General features: G+C 39.9%; 1 protein-coding gene across 5 annotated transcripts in view; it reads right to left on the bottom strand.

The window, feature by feature from the left end:
• slc5a9 (solute carrier family 5 member 9) overlaps positions 1-14,304 on the bottom strand; it is a 49,750-nt gene that overhangs the window by 12,710 nt on the left and 22,736 nt on the right. For all 5 annotated transcript variants that reach the window (XM_051403279.1, XM_051403282.1, XM_051403281.1 and 2 more), the window contains 4 exons: positions 12,636-12,771; positions 12,027-12,134; positions 10,556-10,706; positions 7,226-7,394 (listed from right to left, as the gene is read on the bottom strand). In XM_051403279.1, the coding sequence (XP_051259239.1) occupies positions 7,226-7,394; positions 10,556-10,706; positions 12,027-12,134; positions 12,636-12,771 (564 nt within the window). The remainder of the gene's footprint in view (positions 1-7,225; positions 7,395-10,555; positions 10,707-12,026; positions 12,135-12,635; positions 12,772-14,304) is intronic.

The following is a 14,304-nucleotide window of genomic DNA, read 5'->3' as shown; positions in this document are numbered from 1 at the left end:
TTTCAGCCAGTCCTTGGTGGATTAACTGGTATGTTTAGGGTCATTGTCATGTTGCAGGGTCCAGTTCCGCTTCAGCTTTAATTTTCTTACAGATGGTCTTACATGTTGCTCAAGCACCCTTTGATACACTGTAGAATTCATGATGGATTCTATGATGGTATGCTGGCCAGGTCCTGCTGCAGCTAAGCATCCCCGAACCATGACACTTCCACCTCCATGCTTCACAGTTGGTATGAGGTTCTTTTCCTGGAACGCTGTATTTGGTATGCGCCAAACATGTCCTCTGTTCTGGTCTCCAAATAATTAAATTTTAGACTCATCTGTCCAAAGAACATTATTCCAGAAGTCCTGTTCTTTGTCTACGTTCTCTCTGGCAAACTTCAGTCTGGCCTTAATGTTTCTCTTGGAGAGTAACGGTTTCCTCCTTGCACACTTCCCGTGAAAATTAAACTTGTGCAGTCTCTTTCTGATTGTAGAGGCATGCACTTTCACATCAATAGTCGCCAGAGCCTGCTGTAGGTCCCGTGATGACATTTTAGGGGTTTTGGAGACTTCTTTTAGCATCTTGCGGTCTGCTCTCGGGGTGAACTTGCTTGGACGGCCAGACCTGGGCATGTTGGCAGTTGTTTTGAATGTCCTCCACTTGTACACTATTTTCCGGACAGTGGAATGGCTGATTTCAAACTCTTTTGAGATCTTTTTAAATCCCTAACAAGACTCATAAGCTGCAACAATCTTCTTTCTGAAGGCCTCAGACAGGTCTTTCGATCTCACCATGGTGTTCACTCTCACATCAACAGTCAGGAGCACACCAAACTTAATGTCTGAGGTTTAAATAGGGCAAGCCTCCTTCAAAATGCTGAGTAACAAATTTCTAATCATGTGCACCTGATGTGATACACCTGTGTGTGATTTCAGCCATTTTATGTGGGAAAAAATGTGGGTGTGTCCTAATATATTCCTTTATTTTATTACATTTTACAGTAAGTTTTTTTTTTAAAACAATATTTTTATTAACTTTTCACTTTTACAAGTAAAGGATGGTTACACTATATGGTTCACAGAAATAAAAAGCAAAACACACAAACAAGTAAACAAAACAAGACAAACAAATCAAAAAAGAAAAAAAAAAAAAACAGAACAGCAGAACACCAGCTCAGATCCATATAAATAATACTTTGGGTTACAGTAATAATGCGTGGTATGAGCAGTCAAGAAAATCCCTGCAGCATGATATTAAAGATATCAGGCTCTACGTAGTTCAAATAGGGTTCCCACACTATAGAATTGGTCTGTTTTTGAATATAATATACGTGTAAGGTATTTTAATGGCACTAGATCAAACACCACTCTTTGCCAGCCTTTAACAGTTGGTACTTTTTCATTAATCCACTGCAATAAAATATTCTTCCTCGCTGCATAAGTAAGAATACAATACAACCTCTTATTATGTTTGGATGTTAAGCGTCGGCTTGGTAGGCCCAGTATGAGAAACACAGGGTCCATCTTCTAAGCCCAATATCTTTTCTATTTCAGATAACACATTAGACCAATACATTTGCAGTTTCAAACATGACCAAAAACAATGAGTTAGGGTACCAATTTCCATCTTGCATTTAAGGCACATGGGTGAGAGAGTAGGATTGAAGTGATGCCTGCAGTTGGGGGATATGTGCATTCTGTGTATAATCTTTAACTGTATTGCTTTGGTACGATTGCAGACTGAAATTGTCATCAATCATCAATTATGATGTTTAGCCCCTTTTCCCATGTGCCTTTAAGCCTCTGTAACCCAACAGGGGGTGTGAAATACATAGCTTTATAAAATAGACTTTCAGATACCTCTCTATCTGTTAGAAATAATAATTATAATAACAGGGGAGCTTTCATGGCTCTCAATTAAAGTAGTACTGTGCAAGATATAATGCCTTATCTGCAAATAACGAAAGAAATCATGTCTGGGGACAGAATATTTCTCTATCATTTGTTCAAATGTCATAACCACATTATCAGAGAGTAAGTCCCTCAGTCTATGAACACCATTATCCCTCCACTGTTTAAAACCAATATCAAACATCCCAGGCCGGAAATCAGGATTATTCACAATAGGGGTGAAAACGGATGTGAACTTTGACCTTCCCTCAAGTCGATATACTGATTGCCAGGCCTTAAGTGTATTAAGTGTAACCGGGTTATTACAACTCAGTCTGATATTTTTAAATTTCTTAAAGAACAGTAAGTCCCTTAGTGGATACTTTGAAAGGGAAGCTTCCACTCCCAACCAAATAGAGCTTGAGTTATTTACGACCCAGTCATAAATATACCTCATATGAGTACACAACTGATATTTTCTGACATTTGGTTAGTCTAGACCCACTACAGAACCTGGAAGCTGCAGTGTAGCCATCTTAAGTTTTGGTCTGCGCTTGCTCCATATGAAGGAACTTAGCCAGCCATTCAGGTCTTTCATCACCCTATTTGAAAATATGACCGGAATCATTTGAACAGGATACAACAGCCGAGGCAATATATTCATTTTAACCAAGGATATACATCCTAGCCAGGAGACAGGCAGAGAATTCCATCGCTCCAAATCCTGCCTCACCTTCTCGAACAGGGGAATAAAGTTTGCTTTATACATTTGCTTAAATTTAGGGGTTATGAATATACCTAAGTATACAAAACCTGCCAGAGACCACTTAAAGGGAAAAGAAGGCAAAGCAGCTGGTATCGAATTAAGGCTCCCAAGTGGCATGGCTTCAGACTTGGTCAAATTAATTTTATACCCAGAAAATTTGTTAAATAAATCAATAATGTTAAGTAGAGCTGGTATTGACGTCTCTGGATTGGAAATAAATAGCAAAACATCATCTGCATACAGACTAATCTTGTGCTCATAATCAACTAGCAGACCCTGTATAGCAGGTGCCTCCTTATGGCCTCCGCCAACGGTTCGATGGCAATGGCAAACAAGAGGGGTGACCAGGGGCAGCCTTGCCTCATTCCCCTATACAATGGAAAACTGTCCGATTTAAGCCCATTAGTCAAAATAGCTGCCTGAGGATTATCATACAGAATTTTGACCCACCTAATGAAATTATCACCGAGACCAAATTTATTTAAAGTATAAAATAAATAAGTCCATTCTACCTGGTCAAAGGCTTTCTCAGTATCTAGAGAAAGCACCAGACCATCAATATCTCTTTGCTGGAAAGCCTGAATTACATTGAGAAGACACCTGGCATTGTCACGGGAGTTACGACCTCTTATAAAACCGGTTTGATCTTCTTTTATAATTTAAGGCAGAAGGTCTTCAAGTCGAGTAGGTAGGATTTTTGAAAGTATCTTACGGTCCACATTAAGAAGAGCTATCGGTCTATACGAGGAACAAGACTCTGCGCACTTCCCCTTTTTCAGAATGAGAGAAATATTTGCTTCTCTTAGAGTCTGAGGTAATCTATTATGCAAAAAAGAATGGTTAAACATATCAAGTAATGGGTCTGCTAATAAATCACAAAATTCTTTATAAAATCACTACCAAACCCATCAGGCCCAGGGGCTTTTTTGTTTTGTAAGGTTTTTATAGCATCCAGTACTTCCTCTCTGGAAATGGGGGCGATAAGATTGGTTTGTTGTTCTGTTGATATAGTAGGCAAACTAAGTCGAGAAAAGAAATCTTCCATTAATTCAAGTGCGTCATATGGTTGTTCAGATGCATACAGTCTACAATAAAATTCTTTGAAAGTGTCATATATAGACTTATTGTCATACATGCGATTATCCTCAGCATCACAAATGGCTGCAATAGCTTGTGATTGTAATCTTTTTTTGGTAAGGTATGCCAAATATTTCATAAAATATGTTATATGTTCATAAAATCTTTGTCTAGTAAATTTAAGTTTGGTCTCCTCATCTTGCGTAAGGAGGTTATCTAAGGTTGATCTGACTGCAGATATTTCTCGCAATAAAGCAGGAGTTGGAGAATCAACATAGGCCCTTTCTTTTGTTTTAAGCTCAGTCATTAACACATTTTGCTTCAATTTCTGCTACCGCTTGCTGACTGAAAATGAAATAAAAATCCCTCTAGTATACACCTTAATAGTTTCCCATAGGAGGGCAGGGTTATCTGTTGACTGAGAGTTAATAGAAAGAAAATATCTAAACTCAGTATTAAAATAGGATACGAAGGTATGGTATTCAGCCTCCAGTATTTTACTCTGTTTCCTATACCCTTAAGAGAGAGATCCAGCACCACATTGGCATGGTCTGAAATGACAATACTACCTATTACACAAGATTGAACTGAATGTAAGGAGAGCCCAGGTAAAAAAAAAAAAGCAGTCAATCCTAGTATGACACCTATGGGGTGCAGAAGAAAAAGTGTATTCTTTATCCAAAGGATGAATTGTCCTCCATACATCAACCAATCCTAAATCTTCACATATAGAATTGGGTGACTTAACTTGTCAAGAAAGAGGTGAGGCTTTGTGGGGGAGTCTGTTAATAAGGGGATTTAGTATACAATTAAAATCTCCACCCACTATGGAAATATCTGAGTGAATCTCAGAGAAATCTAAGAATACTTTAGTTATAAAATCTGACGGGTGAGCAGGGTAATAAATATTCAGTATGGAAATAACCGTACCTAGTAAGAACCCTTGATTATAACATACCTTCCATGTTTGTCTTTAACACATTCTATAATTGAAAAAGGAAGATTCTTTCTCACAAGAATTGTCACTTCTCTACTTCTTGAAGTAAATGAGGAGAAAAATACCTGCTTAACCCCACCCTGCCGTAATTTCAGGTGTTCTACATCATCCAAATGTATTTCTTGCAAATGTGCAATATCAATGTGTTCTTTTTTCAGAAAGGTGACTATTTTTCTTCGTTTAATAGGACTATGGACCCCTCTTACATTCCATGTACACAAGCGTTGCTTATTACTTGCCATACCGTTTAAGTCGATCCTCTATATAGATACATAACTCACAAAGAGCACAAATCTGAAACTGCATAATACAGTAAAAACAGTCACTGAGCTGGGAGAAAAACAAATCTGAACAGGAACTATTATACTACAAAACACAAATACGATGGGGGCTGTCCCTGCCACTTAACCTGCAGGGCATTTTAAACCTCTTCCACATCGCTCTCTCTGCACAAGCCTCATTAAAAAATAGAAACAGATCTGTCAATAATAAATGAATGAGGCTGCACCCTGTTCTTCCCTGGCACCCACAAATAGAATAAACAAAAACTTAAGTTTGCTCACGGTGGCCATAACTTGGGGCATGGACAAAATTTACACATAAGCATAAACATATAACGTTATACGCACATATATGCGCAGATACTGAGCAATCAGAACATACTCACGTAACGTGTATGAATGAAATCAGGTGACATAAAGCTACATACTGACTGTCCTCACGCCTCTGTTCCAGTGAATGTAGAAGCGAAGCGGCTTCTTCTGGGGTGTCAAATCTCCTCCGAGTCCCGTTCACCATCACCTTCAGAGTAGCCGGGTACAGTAATGCATAGGCCATGTTCATCTTCCTCAGCCGCGCCTTTATGTCATCAAAAGCTTTTCGTCTCCGGACCACCTCAGCTGAATAGTCATTAAAGAAGGAGATCCTGGGTTCCTTGCTTCTCGAGATATGCTAACTTCGCTTCCGATGATGTTGCCACGGCCTCCACATCAGCAATCCGTTTCTCTGCTTCGCCCACTCGGGCGGAAACCGCCTGTAGCTGCGAGGTCTGTTCTTTAATGGCTTCCAGAACAGTGGAAATCTTGGTGTCGATTACTTTAGTAAGGTTATCAGTTATTCTGTCCAGGGCTTGAACAATACCTGGTTCCATAGAGCCGAAGCTAACATCCATGCTCGGTATCTCAGGTGAGGCACTTAGCTCGCCCTCATTTGCAGCATTAGCAGGAGTTTTCTTTGACAAATTTTTCGTGTTTCTGGGCATGTTGTCCGAGGCTTTAGAAAAATAACTGTCCAGGCTCATGTTAAAACACTTCCCATTCAAAATTATACACTTTTCACCGTTCAAATATGTAGAGTAGAAATATAAACTGACAAATGCCACCGGAGCTCACTCAGCAACGATGCTTACTCTATGACGCCATCTTGTCCCCCCCTTTACAGAAAGTTTTAAAAAGCATTTTCTTCAGTTTTACTTGTTTAGTTATATTCCTTGAATCCCTCAGTATTGTTAATTATTTCATATAATATAATATAATTGATATTAAATGTCCATATGTCTAAATATGTTAAAAAACACACATGTTCATCAGTCATGTGGAATGGGGAAAAAAGCCAATACTTAAATGAAAAGAGCCTTAAGATTTTTTTTTTTTTTTTCATTATCATTTTGAACATAAACATGGCGACTGCACAGAGGTAGTAAGCATAAATCTGGCTTTACACTTCTACAGGGTGTATCTTCCTAAATAAATTAGTGTCTACTCAAATTACACAAATTACTACAAATTAATGGACACACTCATATACTCCTTCCCATATTTATGGGGGATAAGGAATGTTTTTGACACTTTTGCCAAGTGTAAAACATGTGTAGGTAACTAATGATTATTATTATGGTAATTAATGATTAGTAAGTTTATCAAATATTCATATATTCATATATGTGGTTTGGGCACCTGCCCTAACACATTTTTGATATCTTTTTTAATCAATATTCTTTTCTTAGCAGCATTTGTTGTGAGGACCCAATTGAAATAAAAATATTTTTTCTTCCAAAAGGATCTAAATTTTGGGGGTCGCAACACACACACACACACACACACACACACACACACACACATATATATATATATATATATATATATATATAAAAGATTTAGGTTTAATTTTTTAGGTATCAAGAAGTGTCAGCAGTGTAGAAGCTAGTGTAGAAGTGAGTGAATAAGTATAATTATCAGTAACCATAGCAGCACTAATAATTGCCATAAAAATCTTTCATAAATATTATTTATATTTATTTAATTATACAGTATTTACCCAAATATAAAGTAGGAGATTACTGAGCAACAGCAACTGATTTAGTCTTTGAATAAGTCTTTGAATATGTGTCAAACTGCAGAATAATTTCTGCAGAAGGGCCCCGCACTGTAACTGAACCACACCCCAACCCTGTTTGGGGAAAGTGCCATGTAAGATGATTTGTGTTTGTCTGTGTATGTGTTTGTGACACCTACCTGTTCGTTGGCACGTGGCCAGAAGATTGCCATTAGGAATACAGCGGTAATGGGTGGAGCTAGAAAGCTGGTCACTGACTGAATATAATCAAACAGCTGTCCACTATTTGCTGTTTGGATGATTGGAATCCACAACAGACTAACACACACCAAGACCAGGATGAACACCCTGAAAATACACAAAATATTGTTATTATTTCAGCTTTAGGGCCTGTCCTCACGAATACCTTTTTCTCGAATCCAGATAAATACTTTATCGTATCGGCCTCGCATCCTGATGGATAGGATTGCCTGGAGTCATCTGGACGGCGAAAATTTTACGACACGTATAGACGTGTCATAACAACAACAACAACAACAACAACAATGGCGGACTACTACTACTTGTTTGTAAACAGCGCATGCTCCATGGCTTCGCTTCCGGTTTTAGTGTATTGGTGTGGCGTTGTCAAAGCGCCACATACAGGCCTGGCATATGTACTACAGCGTTTTGGGTCGTTTCAGTGAATCTGTGTGGACGCAGATATTTCTGGAAACAACGCCATGTTTACGGAGATTTTTTTCGAAACGACATCGTATTGGGTGAGGCCGTGTATTCGTAGGACAGGCCCTTAGATGAGGTAAAAAAGAGTAGCTGTGAATTACTATGAATTACAGAAGTTTTGGCTTGTTTCTAGGTGTTGGCAAGCTAACACAGGATGACTCTCTTAAGTGTCTGTCTGTGTGTGTGTGTGTGTGTGTGTGTGTGTGTGTGTGTGTGTGTGAAAACGCAAGGGGTGTAAGTGCTTTAAGGTGCCAATCAGTGACTTTTATACAAGGGGTGGCCAGAGGGTGGTCAAGGCTTTATGAGGGGGGCTATATACTAGGCCTAATAAAGGAAAATCCTGGGATACCACAGGTCGGATTCGGGGAGAGGAGGCAGCCACAGCGAGCGCAGACACAGAGCGGCAAGAGAAAGGGAGCAACTGTAGGAAGGCGTTTGTGCAAAACTGGGAAAAGTGTGGGTGTCAAAACCCCCACATCCCCGACGGGTGCGACGCCCCTGGGTGCACCAGCATTCATTCAGAAAATTAAAAACACCTGTGGGACAAGTTGGTGTCTTGGCAAAACAAGAGAAGGCTGCACATCACGGACACTAGACGCAAGACTCAGCTCAAGGATCAAATAAAGACGCCACTGGTATGAGAATTAATGAATGACTTGCCTGGCTAGTTTCATGTTGGGAGCTGCCTGGGCTGCTGATGTCTGGGCTGGGGTCTGTCTGTGCCTGATCTGTTCCTGATTTGTTTTTTTTTTAGCAAAAAAGTTGTTAATATCTCCGTTCAATTCAATTCAATTCAATTAAATTTTATTTGTATAGCGCCAATTCATAACAGAAGTTATCTCAGGACACTTTTCAAATAGAGCAGGTCTAGACCGAACTCTATAAAACATTAATTACAGAGACCCAACAGTACCACCTTCCTCTTCATTGTTATCTGTTTGTTCTGCATTCTCTGTTTGCGTTTAAAAATCTCGCTGTTTTTGACGTGACATGCAGTGACCTGTGCGTCAATCAACTGGGGTGGCACCCAGGTTGTCCAATCAGTCCAGTGGCCATTGCTACCCTGGGCCACCCCTCTAGCTCCGCCCCTGGTGCCAATCACTGCAGTTTAAACAGTTTAGTTTATGATCCATTGCACATTCTCATGACAATATTTTACATGAAAAATATTGTTTTTCAATTTTTGCTTCATGACTTGCAGTACTTGTTTCCATCTTTATTATTAGGGCCTGAGCACAAATCGTGCGAAGGCCGTATTTTATCTGTAAAGGTTATTAGGGGCCGAGCCAGCGACCTTCTTCTTCTTCTTACCTATTATTTATAGCCCCTTATGACTGCATTTTTGCCCCCCTGAATATATATACGAAAAGTCAATTTTATTTGGGAGAGTGGTCAGGCCTGGTGAAAATAGAAGTATTTTCTAGGGGTCCACTATGAGAATGGCAGAATGAGAATTTGAACTCCTCCTCCTAGGGAATTGATCGGAACAATTTCAGATTTGGACACAGCCATCTAAAGACATTCACGATCAAAAGTTGTGCTATTTACGTTATTCCGTCGAACAGCGTACACGTGGCGTGGAGTCTAATGTTGAACCTTCACGATGAAAGAGGGATTTCTTATAACTTCTGCATACATGTTCCGATCTCAATGAAACTTACATTTTTGATAAGAGTCCCGCCCTGAACACATCTATGTGATAATATTCAGTATTTTACCACCTAGTGGTAAAAGGAAATGTTATTTTTATACTTTTATGTATATCTTCCAGCAGATTGACCAGATCCACACATATATGACATATATTGTAGTTTTGTAATGTGGGCTTCATAGATAATTGGTGAACTTACTGCATGCAAATAATCAGTCATAGTTTAACTACTATGCACTACAGCCACCTACTGGGAACAGGAAGTAACTCTTGTATGACAAACATCATCTGACTTCCGTGAAGTTTGCAGGGTGTACTGTATGCATGATGTGACTGCAGCACACCGCGACGTGTGTGGACTGCAGGAGAATGTTTTTTATACAAAGAAAGAAATAACTTACTCTTCACTCAACAACTCTCAAAATTGTCATGTGTGATTTTTTAAGGGAGGGAATATTGCAGTTATTAGTGCATCTACTGAAATTCTGAATTGTTCATCAGGGTCATAAAGTAATTCCACTACTTTTGGCGGGAACTAGTAATGTAATTAATTATGTTTAAATGACTATTACAATTTACTGAAAATGAAATAGTTACTTTTGTCTTACCGGAAAATAGTGGACAATTGCAGAAGACCAGAAAATGCATCTGACATATCCGGTTCATGATCTAAGGACACTCTCAACCTTACAGTGACCCAAGACAGTTCAGTCCGTTTATCAAATAAATAATAATTTGATCACCTCACCCCGGCCCCATCTTTATTGTACTTGTACACTTTGCACTACATTCCCCTATGTTGCTGTGTCTAACTTGAATTTCTCCTACGGGGGATCAATAAAGGTACATCTTATCTTAAGTGTCCCAGAACATGTCAGCAAGTGGTCTGAGGGATCTGATCACAATGAATGGTGCTTGTTTACACTTGCATTTAGAGCTGTCCACTTGTGATCCAATCATCCAAGACAGATGTTAATACTAAAAAAGTATTAATGTAGACCTTTGATCATTTTAGGAAAGTCATAAAGATTTTTTAAATGTTTTGGGTCAGATCTTCTGGCTGTGTATTTATGTAATTGAATCTGTGATTCCTGTATTGGATTACATGTGTATCAGCTCATCTTTATACCCCTACCTTCCAACAATCATGAGTTCCTTCTCTGAGGCTTTAGGCCTGGCTCTGTGGTAGAGATCCAGTGTAAACAGAGTGGAGCTGCTGTTAAAGATGGAGGTCAGAGATGACATCAGAGCAGCTAACATCACTGCTAGCATCAGACCACGAAGACCTGCACAGAAAGAAGTCACAGTCATGGTGAAATATCAGGTGAATAATGTTTACATACTAATATTCAGGATTCATAAAGGCCCAGTGTGTAACATTTAAGATAATGGTAAATGGACAGTACTTATATAGCGCCTTTATAGTCTTTCAACCACTCGATGTGCTTTACACTACATGCCACACTCACCCCATTCACACACATGTATACACTGATGGCAGTGGCTGCCATGCAAGTTGCCAACTGCTCACCAGAACGGAACCTAATCATTCACACACACTCAATTTGGGGTTCAGTGTTTTGCTCAAGGACAATTCGACATGCAGTGAGAGAAGCCGGGGATAGAACCGCCAGCTTTCCGATTACTGGACAACCCACTCTACCTCTGAGCCAGAGCCGCCCGTAATTTATTGTCAAAAATGGAATGTGGGTCATACATATATACAAAAAGGAACACACTGACACGCATTACACACCACGCCTCCAAAATCATTGGTCTCCCCACCCCAACCTCTCAGACCTCAACAATACAGCCGCATGCAGATACAGGACTCTGGCCTGTAAACGGTGCTACACACAGGACAGGACAGGGGTAAATGTGCTTAATGTGCTGCATCAAGTGTTTATTCTTGTTGTTATGTTGTGGTGTCCCTATGTGTCTTGTGTCTATGTCTGTATGTCTAAAAGCTACGTACAGACCACGGTGACAAATTTCCTGTGAAGGACAATAAAGTATCTATCTATCTATCTATCTATCTATCTATCTATCTATCTATCTATCTATCTATCTATCTACATAATCAAAGGGTCCCTGTGGTGTGGAAGACATCCTGCCTCGTTCCTGTGCCAAAGCTACCACGTCCAAGTGGCTCTTAGGACTACAGACCGTTGGCATTGATCTCCCACATCAGGAGAGACTATTTCTGGACCAGCTGCGGACCATGTTCGAATCTCACTTGGACCCACTCCAGTTTGCCTACCAGCCCCGACTGGGAGTTGAGAACGTCATCATCTTCCTGCTCAATCGCATCTACACCCACCAGGACAAGCCGGCAAGCACTGTTAGGGTCTTGTTTCTTGACTTCTCAAGTGCTTTCAACACCATCCGGCCACTCTGTTGGGTGTGAAGTTGACAATGATGGAGGTGGATGCTCCCCTTGTGTACCATGCACATGTGCACAGTACAGTCACAGGATGAGCATACAGATACTACATACACACACGCACACCTGCCTATTAGGAGTCATACATGCGCATGCCTCTTGTTTTATGTGACTTTTTTCACCCCCCATAGTGTGCGTGTGTTTGTGTATACGTGTAACTCACCCACAGGCATTAGCTCCACTACTAGTTTAGGGTATGCGATGTTGGAGCAACCAACCGAAGCTCCACACACACTCTGACACACTGCTGGATCGACACAGCCTACTTCATCTACATACCCACACAAACAAAGAGAAGGGAAGAGAATCAATAGCTGTGTCTCAAATATCAGTGTTTTAGAACAAATACTATTAACCTTTAGGATAACTCTCCCCGTCCTCTGTCTTCCACACAGATACATTTTTCAAGCGTTAAAAGATGCATGTCTTCATTGCACAGGTGCTTTATATTACTGCTAACCCCACAAGCATGCTGTATTGTTTTAGATTTTGGAAATATAATATACCTTTTCAGGCAGCCACTTTCTCCCATTATTTATAGTAAGTCAGTCAACCTCAAGGGATGTGAACATTATGCCTGGTATTACAACTTAATTATTAACTTGTCTACCTATGCACAGAGTTTTCAATGGATAGAAAACTATGAATACATTTTACGAAAATCCCATGGATGAAAATATATATGGGTAAATTAAAGTTAAAATGATGCATGCACAACATAAAGAAGCATTTGACATTTGACAGTCTAACAGACAGAGGCAGACAGACTGACCTGGGAAAAGTGCTCGGCTGATCATGCCTGGCATGACAATGAAGAACATGGGCAGCAGCTTGAGGTAGCCTCCCAATACACTGCCCCCTTTGGCATGAGACAAAGACTTGGCTGACAGGGACCTCTGTACTATAACCTGCACACACACACACACACACAGAGACACACACACACACACACACACACACACACTAGTGAGGACACTTACTGACATAACCGCCATGTTTCTACAGTACCCCAGAATGGACAACCAAACCAAACCTACATATGGCCTTTTGCATTGCTCATGAGTTTTGTGGCCACTGTAGTTTCTTTTTCATACTCGAAAGGCAAGCGTTATGCAGTTGGCTGCAATCTGCAACTTCACTGCCATAAACCCCATTAAATCCTACACACTGGTCCTTTAAACCAAGTCTCATTTTCAAACTGTGCTTTGAAGTAATTCAGGACTGGACACACTGTAGAAATATCCTCACTACAATGAAACTGGTCCTCACAAAGAGGGCAATACAAGCACACAGACATTCACATTGTAAATATATTTGGATGCCAACATTTAATATTCACGTAACATGTAATCCTCACCTTGTTGTCTTCTGTGCCAGAAATCAAAAGTCAGACAGAAAAAAGTGTGATTATAGTCAGGTTTACGTGGGTGTGAATCCCCCAAATAAAATGACCAAAATTTTATGGAACATAACATGGACTGTTCTGAGCTGTCAACCTGCTCTGAGCAGTAGGGCATTACAAGACACACTCATACTTGGCACCAAAATTGCAGTATGCCACTGGACTGGCATTGCCACACACCAAGATACCAAGCCAGTGCATTTCAGGATCAATGAATCAATCTTAATTGTTCTCAATAGTCCCAGTATATAATGCTCACTTGTCTCATTTGTGGTCTGATAAACAGTAAATTCATCAAATTCACTGCCCCATATAGCTGCGGTCCAAGTCAAGTTACTGTGCAGCTCTGTCACATGCCATAGAGCACACATGCAAAGAGAATGAGGAGGTGTTCACAAACACTGGTACTGTGCCAACCATGGATATTAAAGTTTCTCAGTGGCACATAAAGCCAAAAAAGTTCCTGCTGTAAAAAAGTTACCTGAATAAATGCATACCACGTATAGACTTTTGCACCTCAAAAGAGCAAACTTCCTGCTGGAAAGAAATTACCAAGGAGACATACCAGGGAGGACACTTTTGGGAACAAACCACCACTGGGCTGGCACTAAATATACCATGCTTCAAAATGGTATTCCACAAACCAATGGGTGGTGTCAAACGCCTCCAAAAAGTACACAGCTCTGTGTCTATGTGGAGGAGACTGTGAAGGAGACAGGTTTAATCTTATAATCTATAACTTTATTTGCTTCTCACTTAAGCCTCAAACGTGGCCCCTAAATTAACTCAAGAGTTATTTAATATAAATCATAACAAAAGGACACCAACCAAAGACACATTTTATTTGCCAATTATCTAATTATTTTACATCTAATGAATCTAGACACCCAAAAATCAAAGCTCAGACTCTGTAGTTCGATAAGTTAAGTTTAGTTGATTTCATATAAAATATAATAAATATAATATATGTCAAATATAATTAATTTCATTATTCACCATGACTCCCCATTCAAAAAATGCTATGGACTATATGTATTAG

This window comes from Dicentrarchus labrax, unplaced genomic scaffold, assembly GCF_905237075.1.
Source record: "Dicentrarchus labrax unplaced genomic scaffold, dlabrax2021, whole genome shotgun sequence".
Taxonomy (NCBI): Eukaryota; Metazoa; Chordata; class Actinopteri; family Moronidae; genus Dicentrarchus; species Dicentrarchus labrax.
Note: the sequence above shows the minus strand (reverse complement) of the source record. Positions and strands in the feature narration are given on the sequence as shown.